Source organism: Mirounga angustirostris, unplaced genomic scaffold, assembly GCF_029215605.1.
Source record: "Mirounga angustirostris isolate CCGP_5_RB_7025 unplaced genomic scaffold, mMirAng1.0.hap1 SCAF_1, whole genome shotgun sequence".
Taxonomy (NCBI): domain Eukaryota; kingdom Metazoa; phylum Chordata; class Mammalia; order Carnivora; family Phocidae; genus Mirounga; species Mirounga angustirostris.
The window spans coordinates 195434567-195451710 of NW_026991709.1; the positions used below are offsets into that span (position 1 = coordinate 195434567).

Here is a 17144-nt window from a genome sequence, read left to right on the forward strand (position 1 = left end):
CAGGACCCTCATCACATCCGGTCCATGCATTTATAAACTTGGAAGCAGAGAAAAATGGAAGGGTGGGAGATGTGTGTGGGGCGGGGTGTGTCTGGGGCCCAAGGTGAGGAGTGGCCACAGGGAGAGGTGGTGGCAGAGACAATGGACCGGGGTGGGGCAGCCCAGGACCCGCCCCCCGCCGACTCCAGCTTTCTGCACGCGAGGGCCAGCCAGCAGGCCCGCTCCGGGCCTCTACCTCGGCGATACTGCCGTGGAAGAGCTCGATGATGGTGCTCCCCCGCAGGCTGGCGATGTGACGGAGGGACGGGCAGGCGGGCAGGTGTGAGGGGAGCTGATTCTCCTCCGACGTGGAGCGGATCAGGTGCTCGCTTGGGTACTGAGCGGGGGCCTCCGCCTGCACCTGCGGCTCGGCCGGGGCCGGGGCCGGGGCCTCCACAGAGGCTGGGGCCGGGCTCTCTGCTGGGGACTGCTCTGGGGCCGAGGCCTCTGCTGGGGCTGAAGATGGAAGCGAGGCCTCCACTGGGCCCAAGGCCTCTTCCAGGGCCGGAGCTGGGCCCTCCACCGGGGCCAGGTCCAAGGCTGGTGCCTCCGTTGGGGCTGGGGCTGGGGCTGGAGCTGGAGCCTCTGCTGGGGCTTCCTGGGGCCGCTGGTCACTGCTGCACCTCCCAATCCCCCGAGAGACACTGTATTAGCACCGGGACCCCGAGTGGAGAGTCCTATCACACACAACCTCAGAGTGTGATGGAACGAGCACCATGTCTGACTGAGGTCACCTGGGGATGTCATCTCTAGGTTCCCCACAGGAAGCAGAACAAAGGGAAAGTACCAGGCCCTTGCTCTTAGAAGGGAGATGGGTGGTCGGGGGAAAGACAGGCAGTCTGCTACCCCAGGCAGGGACGGCCAGATGTGCGGCCCATGGACTAACAATTCATTTTCAGAAGGTTGTAGAAGCATCAGAAATGCCACTCCAGAGCGCCAACCAAGGTGCCCAAGCCCGGGACCTGAGTGCAACCAGAGGTGACAACCAAAACCAAATGGCCCCTCAGCTTGCCTTTGGGTCCTCCTCAGGCAGCCCAGGCTGTCACCCCACCCCGCCAACATCCACGTGGCCACACTGGGTTTTCATAGGTCTGTTCCAAGCACAAGACCAAACAATGCTCACAACCCTGAAAGCTCAGGTTAGGAGCTGACCCCCGAGGTGGGGAGGACCCTACTACCGGCCTACATGCCTGGGGCCCAGGCTGAGGGGTCTTTTGGACATCCTTTCTGTTGGGATAGTCCAGCTGTCGAAAGAAATCCCTGGGCTGTGCCCCCTCATCCTGCGGCAGAGATGTGTCTGCTGGGATAGAGCAGAGCAGCTGTTTTCTGCATGCAGTCCCCATTGGGGGCAGGTTCCAGCCACACTTGGGGACAGCATGGAAATGGGAGACAAGGTGTCACCGCTCGAGGCCTCAGCGGTGGGGGGAGGCCATGGGACTTAAACTGGGCCCAAGAAGGGTACCCGATTCATCTAGGGAGAGGCTGGGAGCCCCTTGGAAACCTCAGTTGGGGGGCTGGGATTAGAGGCAGAAGGTATGAGATGTTGGGGTAAGGACAGCGTTACTACCGTCCACAAGGACAGAAAAGAAAATGAGGCTGTATCTCAAGAGGACAGGAAGACCAACAGATGAAGGGCTTTCTTGCCCACGTTGGGGAAGCCCCAGCATGTGTGAAGCCAGGGGCCAGTGGCAGAAGACAGGCACCCTCCAGGGCACGAGGCCCCTCTGGAGTCTTGGGTGCAGGTGAGCTGAGGGTAGGACCACGGCAGCCCACAGGCCTCCCTCTAGCCTCAGCTCCAGATGGTCCTGACGGAAGCCCAGGCAGGGTGCCAGGGGGAAGACAGACAGAGGACGCAGGAACAGAGGGAGGAAGAACAGGACAAGACTGCCACGACTTCCCCGTCTCCCCTGATGCAAGAAGGAAAGGCACTCTAAGCGAGGGAACCGCCCGGCTCTCAAACTCAGACCTCAGACTCTGCTGCTCTCAGCCAACAAGTTCCTCTGGAAAAACTCACAGAATTACATGCAAAGAGAGAGCCCCTCAGCGACCCTGTTCTTCCTGAAAAGGGGTAGATGGCTCACCAGCAGAGTAAGGCTTGGCACGGGGTGTCAGAGGGAGCCAAGGGCAATGCTGAGGCTGGTCAGCAGCCGAGGAGGGATAGAGGACCCAGGCCCACCCTGGGCCCACTCACACATACGGACACTCACAGATCTCATTTGGAGTGAATGGTCTCAGACTCGGCGCCCGCCCCCACTCCCCCACCCCAAGAGCCTGTGCTTGGTCTCACCTGGCCCTGTCCTCGGCAGCTTGGCCTTCCACAAGGGGGCTCTGGGACCGGGCCCCGGTTGCGGGGGTCTTGGCAATGACCACGGTCTTCAGGTCCTGCAGCGAGGCCCGTAGCTGGTTGTAGATGCGCAGGAAGTGGAACTTCTCATGGGGCAGCACAAAGATGGCAGTGACAAAGCGGTAGCCCACGAGCAGTTCCAGCACGTGGCCGTCGGCGAAGGCACCCCGCGGCTGGGTGCAGCTGCGCGTGGGGTCCAGCAGCACCGTGGACAGCGGCACGCGGCTGAGCTTGAAGCTGTTGCGGTTGCGACAGTTGTGGGTGCCGCGGTTGGGCATGGGGTTGAAGTCGGCCTTGATGACGTTGAGGTGCTGGGGCGTGAGCAGTAGCCAGTAGGGGATTGCAGCCGACTTGACGGCCTCGGAGGGCGCGCAGCAGGAGCGGCGCACAGCCGAGCAGAGCGTGCAGCTGGCCCACTCGATGTTGCCCGAGTAGTCCCCAGCGGCGGTCTGCACCATGCGCTTGTCGCTGTAGACCAGGTAGACGGGGAAGCAGCCCTGGCTGCGCTCCTGGCAGCCGCCCGCCACCTTGTAGAAGGTGAGCAGCTGGCGGAGGAACTCCTGCAGGCTGGTGTGGCTGCCGTAGAGCACGGGGCTACACAGCATGGCCATGTGCTGCGGGGCGAAGCAGGAGCGCAGGTCGGCGTGGAACTCATGCAGGTTGGCGGCGTCCGAGATGATGAAGAGCGTGTTCTCGCTGTGCCGCACCTTGAGCACCAGGCACAGCTCCGGCATGAGGAAGCCGAACTCGGTGAGGTCGCCGTGGGGGAAGCAGAAGACGAAGCGCAGGGATGACAGGATGTGCTGGCCGCTGCCCCGCGACTCCTGGTGTGGGATCTCGAAGACGGCGACACCGAAGTCTGTGAGCACGAGGCAGGCGGCGAACTGGCGGATGCTGCCCTGCACGTGGATCAGGAAGCACCACAGCACCTTGAGGATGCGGATGTGCTCCAGCAGGAAGTCCTCGTCTGCGCCCAGGGCCCACTCCAGGGCCAGGCGCTCCTCCTCGCCGTCCTCCTCCTCCTCCTCCTCTTCCTCCCCCTGGCCACCCTCCTCCTCTTCCTCCGCATCTGGGGGCCCCATTTCGAAGTAGCGGTTCTCAGCGGCGTCCTCCTCGTCGTCATCGTCATCCTCGCCCTGCTCGCCCTGGCCCTCCTCCCGCTGGTTGGCAGCCTCGATCCAGGCGGGCAGCTGCCGCTCGATGGCCTGCCGGATGAGTGTGCTCAGGCGCTGGATGAAGTCCTGGTTGGTGGCTGTGTAGCCGATACAGGTGAAGGGCAGGAAGATGATCTGGCCAGACCCGGGCACCACCTGAACCTCTGGCTCCGCATGCTCCAGGCTGAGGAGGGAGAGGACGGGTCAACAGCACGCTGCGCTGGGCCAGCCCTACCGCTCACATGCAAAGCCTGCACCCTGGCCTTGACGGACCAGCTCAAGGGTCTCCCAAGCCTTTGAAACAGCTGAGCCCGTGTCCATGAAAGTGCCCCAGTCGGGAGCCGGGGTGCTGGAAGGCTGGGACTGCCAGCTCAGTGAGAGTCTACGGTCCCAGGGCTCAGACCACAGGCGCTTAGCCCTGTCCTACCCACACCACACGGGCTCCCCCAACAAAAGCAACAGAAAGACCTCTCAGTCACTCAGAGGCTGGCTGTGAGCCCCAAAGAAAACGAGAGCTCAAGGGCATGAAGTCACTTGTTGACAATGGTTCCCTTCAGGGGCACCCAGTGGCCTCTGGGATGGAAGTCAGGGAGTAAGCTAGGTGGGTCTTAGGACTTTCACATTTGAATGCTAGCTCCTCTTGGGGCACCTGGGTGGCTCCGTCGTTAAGCGTCTGCCTTCGGCTCAGGTCATGATCTCAGGTCCTGGGATCAAGCCCCACATCGGGCTCCCTGCTCAGCAGAGAATCTGCTTCTCCCTCTGCCTCCACCCCCGGCCCCGGCTTGTGCTCTCTCTCAAATAAAATCTTAAAAAAAAAAAATGGCTGTCTCCTCTTGGCTACTGCGGCCTCCGTGAAAAAGCATATACAGAACTTCTATGAAGGCTCAGAGGCTGAATACCTCAGGTTTTGGAAGAGCCCATCCACATAATCTTTTTTTAGCAGTGCTTTAAGAATATAACAATCATTCTCAGCTCACAGGCTGTACAAAATAGGCTGTGGACCAAATCGGCCTTGATCTGCTGACCCCTAGTATGGGATAACGTGTCAAACAAACTCCAGCGATTAGGATTTGGAAACAGACCAGAGCCCACCTCGTTGCTGTTTATTTATTTAAAGGAAGAAATAGCTCTGAAGAACTTCTACGAACAGACTGTTAACAAAATCCAACTGGTTCCCACTAGTCCACAGCTGGGCATGTGCAGAACGCCTAGGATGCCTTCTTAACCTCTTCCTTACCTCACACCGCCAACAGCTCCGGGTATGTCCCGTAAATCATCAGAAGGTGCCTGACGAAGAAGGACACGCAGTGAGCCCCCTACTTGCTGCAGCCATTTCCTGGCACCTACTGGGTGCCGGACCCTGAGCCAGGCACCCTGCCCCAGCTCACCACCCTGCAGGAAGCTCCTCACCATCCCCACGCTTCTCTCGGGGGCGGATACTGGGGCCCAGAAAGGCCGAGAGAGACTCAGCCAGGTACATGGCAGTGCACTACAGGGCTGAGATTGTGGCCTCTGTCTGGCCCCAGCCCATGCCCCCAGGCCCTGGGGCGGAGCCTCCTGCCACTCTGCAGCTCAGCACGTACCCCTAGGTCTGGCATCCGAGTGCTCCTCATGCCACCCCAGAGGGTCCAAGTGGACAGTCTAGCAATGCGGCAACTGGCCCGCAGAGATCTCAATGAGCAGAGGCTACGCAGCACCTGGCAAGGCCCTCCCAGTGGTCTCTGGGCAGTGCGGAGGACCTAGGGCCCGGGAACCCCCTACTGTGTGCCCCTGGGGAGAGTGGAGGGAGGAGTGCCAAGGAGTGCTGGGACAGAGCAAGGACTCCGCAAACTGCCCAGGGTCACAGGGCCGTCACCCTGGACTACTGAACACAGGGCTGGATGGAGGCCCAGGAACCAAGCAGAATCCCCACATCACACTTGCCTTCCTCCTCTCTTCCCAGGACAGAGGGAGAAGTTCCAGAACCCTCAGCAGCAGCCACAGAGGAGGTGCTGGAATCAGAGTGTGTCCCAGACTACTAGGGTAAAATGCAGGAGCGGGAAGAAGAGCCCAGCATGCCAGGCAACAGTGGAGAAAGTCTTCCTGATGGGTGTGGGACCCAAACCATCCCCACCTAGGGCTTTCTGAACTGCCTTTCCCAGGAGAGTCCACTCATGGCGGGGAAGGGGGGCGGTGGCTAAGGGCCATCTGGATTTGCCCCTAAGGGCCTGGTGAGAGAACTGCCTGTTCCTATTAGCCCCGAGAGAGAGAGACAGAGACGAGAAACAGATACATACAAACACAGACAGACAGACAGACAAGGAACACAAAGCAGAGCGCACCAGGCAGCGGCAGCACCTGCCCCAACTCCAGCCAGGCCACCTCCACCTTCCAGCCGAGGCAAATCCTACTTCCGGACAGCCCCCCGCAGGACAGTTGGTCCACAGAGATAAGCAATCCCCAGAAACAGGAGGGGGGGCATTACCTGTCCGGAAGGGATGGACTCTAAGGAATCAGAGCATCCCCGGGCAATGGGCCGGTCCTCGGGTGTCAGACTGTCCGTGGATGAGAGGCTGCTGGCCAGGGCCTCCTCCTGCACGAACATGATACCTGGAGAGACCAGGGGCGGGCGGGCAGGGTGGGCAGGGAGAGTAGCCATTCAACAAACAGGGCTGGGCCCTCAGGCTTCCGGCAGGACTAGCGGCCTCATCAGACCCCCTAACCCAGCCACATGGATCACAGAAGAAAACATTAAAAACGGAAATCTTAACCTCGAAAAAAGAACAAATGACTGCTTATCTAACTTCAGGGCAGGGACAGACTTTCTAAGCCTAAATCCAAAGAAGAAATTGACACGTGTGTGACTACGTAATCACCAAACTTCTGTAAGAAAAGAAACCGAAGATAAAAATGAAATGAGAAAAAAAGTACTTTCGATACTTGACAAAGATGTGTGTCTTTGATCTATAAAAGGCTCTTCCAGATAACAAGGATGGAAGCGGGGGCGGGCTGGAAACCCTGTTAGGAGACCGCAGGCATGAGCAGCCATCCCGCAAAGGAATGGCCGTTGGAAAGAACACAGAAAGCAAGGCGCACCCCCACAAGGAACCGCAGAAGGGCGAGTCGAAACATGACCTCAGTTTTGCCTCGCTTTGGCAAAGGTCTGACAGCCTGTTCTGGCCTTGGCCTAACTGGGCAGAGGCGGGCAGTGGGCACGAGCTGGCCTGCCTGCTGGAGAGCAGTGTGGCAGTATGTCCATCAAGAGCCTTCAACGTGTTCACTCCTGGAACCTCTTTCTAGGAGAATGACTGAACTTGGCCCCCCACCCCACTAACACATCTCTGCGAGCTTCACAGACATGCGAGGGCTCAGGACCCCTCACGCACAAGGCCGGGCCTCCTCGCAGGCTGTTTTCCTCCGGGGCTGGCAAGGACGAACTGCGCTCAGCACCCACGGCCTGTTTTCCACAGGACACTCCCCGCTGACCCTCCACGGACAGCGCACTGACTCATGCACCCCAGAAACACCCGGCGTTCTTAAACCCTGCTGAGGCTGTGCGATGAATACAGCTTGCCTGGGCCTGTTACTTCACTCCATTTTCCACAGTGGTGGAGGGTAAAGACTTTTTAAAAACCTTTTCCTAAATGTAGCTAGCTGGGAGAACACTGAACACCGACCCCCAGTTTCAGAGGTCTGAAGGAGCCCAGGGCTTGCCTGGCTTTGCCACCAGGCACCATGGTTCAGTGAAATGACTGAGCTCCAGAGATCCCGGGCCCTTGTGCAGCTCAGCTGCCCCGGAGGGACAGGACAACTCATGCAGCCCCGGTGCTCTGCCCACAGACTAGCCGAGCCCAGAGTCCGAGCCCAGAGCCCAAGCCCAAGCCCAGAGCCCCAGCCCCACGCCCCGAGCGAAGCAGCAGGCACTATGCGCAGGCAGGAGGGCGGCAAGCGCGCAGCCATGCACGAGGCGCGGCCCTCGCCTGGAGTCCACCCCCCTCTCCTCCCTCACACGCAGATTCTCTCTTCGAGGTTCACCTCACACACTACCTCCACTGCAAAGCCCTCTCTGCTCTAGACATGCCTCTCCCTTCTACAAACGCCCCCACGCCATCCTGCCCTCGGGCACAGCAGCTCACCTCCCCGAGAGGCTCCAGGTTCCTTAGGGGCACTGTCCTGGTCATCTGGAATCGCCCAATAAGGACGCAAGGAAGGGAAGCCCTTACTGACCATTCCTGACGAGCCAGGAGCAGCGTTAAGCGCTTCCCCAGTATTAGCTCATGCACGCCTCTCATTATTTACCACAGTTCATCAAATCTAAGATGCGTGGATGGGGCGCCATCTTGGTCTTAGCGGGTGTCCACGGAAGGCGTTCGCACGACTCCATCACGAGTACCAGCTGGCTGACAGCGACTATGCGACGCCATGACTGAAAGACGCATCTCAGTTTCAGAGAAGTCACGGTGGAAACGGGTGCATCTTAGAATCGATGAAGCAGGGTATGTCCACTTCACAGTTGAGAAAACAGAGCTTCAGAGAGGCTGCACGTTGCTTGAAGGCACACGGCCAGGGAAGCTGGGATGCAAACTGAGCTGCCTCCCTCCCGGGTGCCTGCTCCTAGCCACTTCTCTATGGACCCGGCTGAAGAAGCAACTCGGGCATTTCGCCCGTCAGCCCCTACTGGCCACCATCCTCCATGTCCATAGCTCCAACAAGCTGGCTAAAAGCTCCTGAGACAACCAGAGGCCTGGTGTTAACGGGATAGCGCCCAGTTTATTCACAAGCATGTTTACGTCTACAGGGGGGAGGAGGCTGGGAGCAGAGCTGCTCCCTTTGGGAGAAACCCTGGCCCATCCAGGCAAGACCCTGGATGGGTAGCACAGGGCTGAGCACAACCCTCTGCAGACTCCTCCGCCTTAGTGAGAAAAAGCAACGTTTTCTTGCAGCTATCCACCCACGCCCTGTTTGGAACTGAGGAAGTGTGGACGGGCACAGTCTTTCGGCTTCCTTCCTGGCCCATGGACTGCACAAACAAGTGGTCAGGAAGGGTCACTCAGAGGATGAGACGAGAGGCATCAGAGTGCCTAGATGGGGCCCGAATTCTGTTGTTTCTCACAGAAAGGAAAGAGATGTGCACACAAAGACATCCACTACAGTTTTATTCATAAGAGGTGCAAATCTGGAGACAAGGTCTAAATGGCTGGTAGCCGGGAAAGAGGCGGGGGGGGGGTTGTGTGTACAGACTACAGTGAGCCAGTCTGTGACACGTCCCTGGGCGCGGGGCAGACGCCTTCCTGCCCACCCAGGGGCTGCCTGCAGCTGCAGCTCTGGGGGCGCACATCTCATGTCCCGCCCCCACGGGCTGCGCTTTCCTGGCTGGTTCTCCGCTTGCCCGTTCACGCACACACTCACTCGTTCATCGATTCGACAAACGCTGGCTGAGAACCGGCAGGTGCCCGGCCTCGAGGACCAGCCGCATCTCCCCGTCCCCCAGAGGCCTAGTCCCACGGCTTCTCCGCAGGCTGGCGGGTGCTGTGAGGGGGCAGCACCGGTGGCCCCCAAGAGGGCTTTGGCCCGGCGGCAGGGAAGCTTCTTTGCGGGGATACAAACCCCCTCCCCCTTTCATGGAAAAAAAAAACCCAACAAACCCCTCCCCCCCCCCCCGAATTTCTCAGTCAAGAGTGTTACAAAAGCAGACGGACAAGTACTCTGGCCCTTACCAACACCACCGTTCCGTTCTCGTGAATTCTCTCTCCTACCTCAGGGTCGTGACCCTGGTGAGCCGCCTGCCACAGGCGTCGCGGTTCAACCTGCGCGCGTCTCCTTTCTCCCCCCGGCCCCCCGCGGGGTGGCAGCAGAGTTCGTACCACAGCCCGGCCCCCCTCGCGCCCTCTGACGCCTGTCACACGCCATGTTTTGTTAGCGTGAATAATGCTGCAGTTCCCCATCAACTTATCCCACTCAGATAAAATCCCCACCGGCGGGATTACCAGGTCAAGGGGTGGGAACGTTTTTCTGGCTCTTGAAACATAGGGTCAAACTGTTCTCCCAAGACCTCACACCAAGTTCTGCGTCTCCAGGAGCCCGGGCGGGTGGGCGGCGTTCTTTCCTGTGTGTCCCGAGCCTTGGCTCCACTCGGGATGGCACACCCTCCCCTCTTCCGTGGGGGCCGGGCCAGCAGACACTCTCATGGGACCTGCTTCACTCACTCATCTCCGAGGATGCCTGGGTTCAGAGGTGAAAGCCCTTTGAAAACGCTAAGACAGTGGGCCGGTGAAGGGAACTGGTCTTCCACGGGTCCACGGACAGCCCATCTCGGCCCCACACACACAGTGTTTGGGGCTGGATCACACCGCAAGAGCCACAGAGATGAGGCAATGATAAAAGAAAGCTCCCTACACAGGGGTCGGGGTGCCCGATTCAGGACAGTCACCGGGCCTGGCGTCCCGTTAGCAAGGAGCCAATCTGCCCATGCTGCCTGCGGGGGAGCAGCGGCCCCGAGCCTGTTCAAAGGGCAGCCTCGGGCCCCCCCCAGAAACCCTTGGGCTCCTATGGGAACCGGATGTGGGATTGAGGCCAACTGGGGACCCTTGCTAAGCAAACCACAGAGCTGAAACCAAGCCAGCACCCCCCCCCACCGCTACCCCAAGAGGTGCCGCCTATAGACAGCACCATGCCCTCCCTGTGTCTGAACCCTGCCGGCACCTCCCCCCGAGCCCAGCCGGGCGCCCAGGCAGGACGTGCCACTCTGCTAGCTGGCAAGACACATACACAATTACCTTGGTTGGAGAGGATGGGCTGGGGCAGGGAGGCGGCGGTGGGAGCCACGCTGGGAGGGGAGCCACTGGGTCGGACGCAAGGGGCAGCTGAGAGCCGGGAATCCTCAATGATCTGAGGAGGAGTGCTCAAGTCAGCTCCGGGGGAGGAGGAAGGAGCTCCCAGCTCTCACAAGCGTGGTGATGGTGAAGGCGGTCCCACCTGGTCCACACAACCCCGTGTGGCAGGTGACGCCACCGCCCGCCTCGAGTAGGGGAGAACAGAGGGGAGGACGCTTGCCCAAGGTCAAGCAGCCAGGACATGGAGGGGTGCGGCCAGGACACAGGGGCCCTGAGTGCTCCACGGCCCAGTCCGGCTCTTCACCATCACTCCTGTCACCTCCCACACAAAGACCCACCTTCTTCTCCGAGTTGTTCAGCTTTGACTTGACCTCCTTGGCTTTCTGAATTGCTTTTAGCACTTCCACGGTGTCCAGCTCCTTCTCTGTGGTTGCTGTGTTGTCCAGACAGACCTACAGAGTTCAGGGAGTGGCCATCAGCACAGGGGTTGACGGAGCAGAGTGGAAGGGGCCCCGCGAGGACACAGGAGGCCAAGGGAGGCTCTGCCCCCTGGCAGGTGAGCTCTTCACCCCCCATGGAAATGACCCAGGAGCTCCCACACTGCCCGGGCCATTTCTGGGAGCCCCGCTGTGCACAGGGGGTACAAGAGGCACTGTGACGGCCTCTCAGGTGGCTGGGGTGGGGGAAGGTGGTGACCTGAAACAAGCCCCCAATTATGGCAAAACTCCAATCAGTGGGAATGAGGGGAGGGCCTCTGGGCTGGGGACCTGGGAGAGCAAAGACACGGGGAATAGGAATAGCAGACAGGTGGGGACCCCCATCTGCAAATCAGGAGGGGACTGTGACTAGCAAGCAGTGAGGGCTGGTAGTGTGGTCGACGGAGGACAGTCCTAAGGGCCCGTGGAAGAGCTGCTGCCACGGCATGCAGCCGGGGGTGGGTGGGGGGGGCAGGGGGCGAGGACATCTTGTGAACACGGTCTTGGTGATGGTGTGAAGAAAGGGGCGCTGGGCTATGAAAAGAGATGAGGAGGGTGGCGGGGGGAAGGAAGCAGACAAGATGCCCAGGTATCTTCTGGCCTGGGATCTGGGGAGAAGGGGGAGAGGCCTGCTCGAGAGTGAAAGGACGGGTGAAGCCGGCTGAGGGTCTGTGTGGCTGGCATGGCAGCAGGTGGCCAGATCGCGCACGGCAGGCAGCAGATAACTGGCTGGAGCGCATGGCAAAGGTGGGCAAACCCTTTAAGGTCTGCCGTCTACAAAACACAGTGTGGCTTTAACAGGCTCAAGATAGTCCCTCCACCCTGGGTCTGTGCCTGCTGGCTGGTGGGGAGCCCTCCTGGCCCAAAGCTCTGACAGAGGCGACAGGACAGAAGCCAGCAGGAACCAGGGCCACCGGCGCCCCCACAGAAGGGGCAGGGCAACCTCCCCCTGGGGAGGCAGCAGACTTCCCGGAACCGTCCTTCTGAAGCAGGGAGGCAGAGGACAGTGGATATCACCTCCAGAGCAGCCTGGGAAGAGCCAGACTCCATCCAGGCCGTCTCTCTGACAGAGCAGAGCCGCCCAGCAGCTTACCTCGGAGGCCCTCTCTCCGAACTGAGCCAGCACCTTGGTTCGGTAGTCAGGGATGATGCTCAGGGGGTTGTTCAGCAGGGCCACGTGCTCCAGACACGGGAGGCTGCCGATGCTCCTGACCTCCTCCATCTGCAAGAAACGAGTTCCCTTCCCTCATCCCTTCTCTGAATGCTTCGGCAACAGGCCAACACGTCGGAGGGCCTCTTTTCAACGCGAGACAGCTCTACCGTTCTTCTTCAGGGTGAGAAACTCCAAGGCACAGCCACCCCAGGGCCCCGGGAGCCTTCCGGGCCGAGGCTCACCTGCTCGATCCTGTTGTCGCGGAGGTCCAGGTTGACCAGGGAGTAGAGCTTGTGCAGGCCGCTCAGACTCTCCAGGAGGTTGCCCGCCAGGCTGAGGGTCTTGATGTTGCCCAGTTTGGTGTGCACCCCTTCCAAGGAGGAGAGCTTGTTGTAGGACAGGTCCAGGTGCACGAGGCTGCAGAGGTGCTGCAGGGGCATCGGGAACAGGGCACAACCGGTTCGGCCAGGCTCCCGAGCAGGCGGGCTGTCACGAACACGCGGCGGCGGGCCTCCCACCCTCCAACGCCCACCTGCCCCGGACAGCTATTGGCAAGGGCCAGCCCTGCTCCCCAGCACGTGCCACGGCCCCGTGGCACCCCCTGCAGAGGCATCTCGGCCCACAGGGGAGGGGCCAGCTGTGAAAATCAGGCTGTCTGTCATCGTGCTGGAGGTGTACCGTCTTCATCACACTCAACTTATACTTCCGCGTCTTTTCCCCACTCTTTGAAACTAGAGCAACAATTGCCCAGTGCGTCACTGAGACCCTAAGGGGACACCAGCAGACCCCGCCTTTACAAACCTCCCGTGCACCCAGACATCTTTTGGGGGCCTCAGAGAGAAAACCCCAGGGGATGGCCAAGCTCCCAGGGCAGCGTCAGCCTCCTGAACTCTCAGGAGAACAGGACCTCGAGAAGCCCACAGAAGGTGGTCTTTAAGGACATGAATTACCTGCAGGTTGTCCACGACCAGCACTCCATTGTGACTCAGGTCCAGGAACTCAATCTTTGGGATCAGTTTCTTGAGAAAGAAGAGAGATACGTGAGGTTACCCTAGGACGCAGGACCCTCGGTGGCCCCTGTACCTGGTGGACAGACACCGTGAGATGCTTCTTCCTGACCACGGACGCCCCAGCCGGACAGCTCTGTGGGGCCGCTGCTGGGACACCTCCCGTGCCCACCCAGCAGCCTGTCCCAGGGGCACACGGGGCCCCCAGTGCTGAACACAGGCCACTGTTCCTAAAGAAGCCCTGGCTTGTGAAAAGGACAGTGGCAAGGTCCCAGACGGGGAAGAAATTTCATCCCTCTTCTTCAGCCCTACCCAACCCCACCAAAGAGTGCAAATACAGGAATCGCTCTCCTCTTGCCCAGGTACTATCTGCATGTCACTCTTATGGGGGTGTGTCTGGCATCTATGGAATGATTTTCCACTCCACTCCCTGGGAGTAAATGTCCGCACTTACTATGTTTCTCTATCAAATGTGCATGCGATCAATATGCTTCAGTGGGCTCTAACCACCACCTCACCTATTTTAAGTAATCCCACTTAGAAATTAACTTAAAAACTTGAAGCAATGCACAGAGCACTGGGTAGAGGTTTTCCATGGTCCTTCTGAAAAGGCCAAGTTGAATACTCAACCTCAGGGTGTGATCAGGCCAGAGAAACCCCCCGGCACCTGCAGCTGAGAACGTACCACAGACTCGTCAATCTCGGAGATGCTGTTGTGGCTCAGGTCTAGAGTGGTCAGTGCCTGCCACGTGGGGATGACAGCAGTCACAGGGCCTTCCAGGGCTGTGCCTTCTGGCTCCCACTCATCAAATTCCGAGGCTTCGGGAACAAGGACTTCCTGTGTAAGAACATCTGTTGAGCACCACAGTTGGCCCTCACGCAACACAATCATTGCAAAATTTCAGGAAGGGCTTCAGCACATTTAGCATGTGGAAGTGAACTTGCATTAAAATGGGCTTCAGTTCATATGGCTTTCCCTGATTGTGAAATACTTGAAAAGCTTAGCAACCTAACAGCCACTTGGAATGTGTTCTGACCCTGCCTCCTTAGCAAATGCTTTTCAAACCCAGAAGAGCCTTTTGCTCTGTGGTGCTGCCTTTTCTGGCTTAAACCTCAGGAGCTGAAGATCAGAATTCATGGTGTTTCCAGGGACCGGTGCTTTCCCAGTGAGGAAATGGTCCCCACTGAGGACAGTAGGTGATTATTGCCCATTACGTCACAGGGGAGCAGCAGGGACACAGGGGCACTATCAGAGGGCAGGAAGGCAGGCCTCCCTGTTTTGGCAGTTGATGCCCAGAAGACCTCTCCTCCCTTGATGGATCCACTTGGGCCCTTTCAGCGAGGCCGCAGGGAGCGCCTTGGAGAGAAGCCGGGTTGCCCAACACCCCAGCTCTTTACACAAGCCCGTCTCAGCCAGCGGCCTCAAGATTTCACCAAACCCAAATCTGGATCAGACCCTGGAAGTCACAGAAGTAGCCACTATGGGGCGCCTGGGTGGCTCAGTTGGTTGGGTGACTGCCTTCAGCTCAGGTCATGATCCTGGAGTCCCGGGATCGAGTCCCGCCTCGAGCTCCCTGCTCGGCAGGGAGTCTGCTTCTCCCTCTGACCCTCCTCCCTCTCATGCGGTCTCTCATTCTCTCTCTCTCAAATAAATAAATAAAATCTTTAAAAAAAAAAAAAAAGAAGTAGCCACTATGTTTGCTCTATACCCGCAGAAAGATTTTAACATTGATAAGCTGTAATCCATAGAAAGGTAAACAGAAAAGAAACCCCTTACTTTCTCAATTTGAGTATTTCTGTTGCTCACACACAAACGAGAGCGAGCAGCATTTCCACAACCTGGCCTGTCTACCTCAAGGCCTCTCAGGGCAAGACACAAACAGTACGAAACCAGGGCTTCTTAAGCTTAGAGGAACACTGATATCAATCTAACGAACATTCTGTCCCTTGCCACTACTTAGCAATTAGCAAAACCAGTGACATTTTTGGGGGGTGGGGGTAGGGAGACCCGGTTCCTTCAACTCTCTCGTTTAACAGTGTGGATTTCTGACGAAGACACAGACCACAGCGTCCCAGGGACTGTCAAGCGGTGGGAGGATCCGCATGAGTGTATGGCTGCCCAGCGGGCAGGTCCAACCTCCAGTGTCCAGCAACAGCTGGGACGCTCACACCGGCCCTCAGCACGGAGGAGCGCGACCTGTCAGCGCAGGACCCTGCCCCTCATGCCCCGGCAGGAAACGGGTGGAGCTCACCTTCATAGAGGTTGCGGAGAAGCGGACGCTTATTGTGGCTAGGGTGGGCTTTGACGCGACGAGTCCCCGGATGTACCTGGCACCACAGTGACTTATCTGGAACAAAAAACAGCTGCATCTCAGAAAAGGCTGTAAGGGCTGACTAGGGCTTGGCAGGTGGACAGGAAAAGCGAGCTCTGGAAAGCACAACTTGAGAGCAAAGGGCCTTGGGTACACAGTGAGTACGATGGGCCCTCTTGCTCACCCAGCCCTGCTTCGCTGGCCTTGGTTGTCCTGCAGCGAGGAGGGAGGGCTACACGCCCAAGCACGCCCATGAACACTACCCACCTACAGGTTCCAACTGTGGGGCCTCACCCTGCGAGCAGAGGCTGAGTCAGGCACTCCTCTAACTCCCCGGTCCTTCCTCAGCCAGCTCTGGTGAAGGCACACACCATAGGTTCCCATCAAGGGATGTGGTCCTCAAGGTCTCTGGGACTAGCCCAGAATGGTGCAGGCAGAATAGTCCCATGGGTAGCAGACGCTCTGGAGTTAGACTTGGCTGAATTCAGATCCCAGCTTTCCCTCACTGACTGTGTGGTCCTGGCCAAACTTCCTTACCTCCCGAACCCTCAGTCTTCTGAATAAAAATACCCATTTCATAGGGCTGTTGGGAAGCTTCCATCGAGAAGCGTCCATCAGGACACAGGGCTGAACACAGAAGGCATGCTCCAGAAATAGATGCTTTAAAGCATTTTTAAAAATTATCCGTTACTGAGGCCCCTTGCATTTAAAAAATGTTAACAAAACTGACATCATGAACCCAGGAATTTGGTAGTGAGTAACACAAAATATTTCCTGCTAGGTGTGGGCACACCGGAGGGCAGAGAACCCTCAACGCCCTCTGTGGGTGTGCCCTGGGAGGCACAGATTTGGAACTGGCTCTGCCTGACCCTCAGGACGCCCTCCCAGCACTTCAACTTGAGCCATGAGGAGAAAGAGCCAAGTGCTGGAGCTCCACCCTGTCCACACGCTGCCTGTGCCCAGAGCAGACATGCAGACCAGCCAAGAGCAGTAGAGGGCCCTCTCTCTCCAGACCTTCAGATGGGCCCGACTTGCCTAGCAGGGGTCTGTCACATACTGACAAACACGGAAGCAACAAGGCCTGACGGGTAAGCCCAGACACACTCTCTAGCCACAGTAATCAGAAGCAAGACCACACCCGCGTGGGCTCAGCCCCACCTACACTCCAGGGGTCCTGGGTCTTACCTCCACCTGGTGAAGAGCCTTGAATATTGACAGATCAAAAGGCAGGAGTTGCTCTTGAATGTTGCTGGTTCCAAATGGTCCTTCTGTGCCAGAAACCTGTGGCCAGACACAGGGCTTGAATCAGGGACGCTGCTGCAAGTGCTCCCCGGCCACATTCGTGGCGGGGTGTCGCGGCTCTGCCGGGCTACGTGAGGCGCAGGAGGCACGTACCTCCACTGACCACTTGCGTGGTCAACAAAGCAGGCTAAAGCCACAGTTTAAAGCAAGGGGACCCCAGGTCACGACTGCCCCCTGGTGCTCACTGCCAGAAGTGCAGTGCCAAGAACACCGAAGGTGGCCATCCAGGTCCCAGGGCCCATTCAGCCACCTTCACACACACTGCCAGCCAGTGAGCTCTTCGGCCCCACCTGGGCTCCATGCCCACAACCGAGAGGCTCTCCAAGCTGCCACAGCTTTACCTTCAAGTACTTAAGGCGACAGGTGAAGTCCAGGATGTGCCCGAGGTCAGTCTTGGCGTCCCCACTGGCACACGTGGGCTTTCCGTGGTGCAGCTGCTCAGTGACCGCGTACAGCTGCAGGGGCCCGATGGCAAAGACCTCGCCAGCCCCCAGGAGCTGTTCTCCTGCAACAGCCGTGCCCCCAGGGTGAGCGCCCGGCCCCAG

At 58.8% G+C, this 17144-nt stretch overlaps 1 protein-coding gene across 7 annotated transcripts in view; it reads right to left on the minus strand.

Annotated features, from left to right (window-relative positions):
- The window catches only part of NISCH (nischarin), a 36576-nt gene that overhangs the window by 3167 nt on the left and 16265 nt on the right, over positions 1–17144 (minus strand). For 5 of the 7 annotated variants that reach the window (XM_064595448.1, XM_064595445.1, XM_064595453.1 and 2 more), the window contains 13 exons: positions 16941–17104; positions 16483–16578; positions 15238–15333; positions 13671–13823; positions 12929–12997; positions 12221–12406; positions 11919–12047; positions 10688–10801; positions 10293–10404; positions 6002–6126; positions 4775–4824; positions 2327–3721; positions 236–662 (listed from right to left, as the gene is read on the minus strand). In XM_064595448.1, the coding sequence (XP_064451518.1) occupies positions 236–662; positions 2327–3721; positions 4775–4824; positions 6002–6126; positions 10293–10404; positions 10688–10801; positions 11919–12047; positions 12221–12406; positions 12929–12997; positions 13671–13823; positions 15238–15333; positions 16483–16578; positions 16941–17104 (3116 nt within the window). Of the gene's footprint in view, positions 1–235; positions 663–2326; positions 3722–4774; positions 4825–6001; positions 6127–7166; positions 9739–10292; positions 10405–10687; positions 10802–11918; positions 12048–12220; positions 12407–12928; positions 12998–13670; positions 13824–15237; positions 15334–16482; positions 16579–16940; positions 17105–17144 lie in introns of those variants that run through there. The other 2 variants (XM_064595455.1, XM_064595468.1) reach the window with 2 other exon arrangements.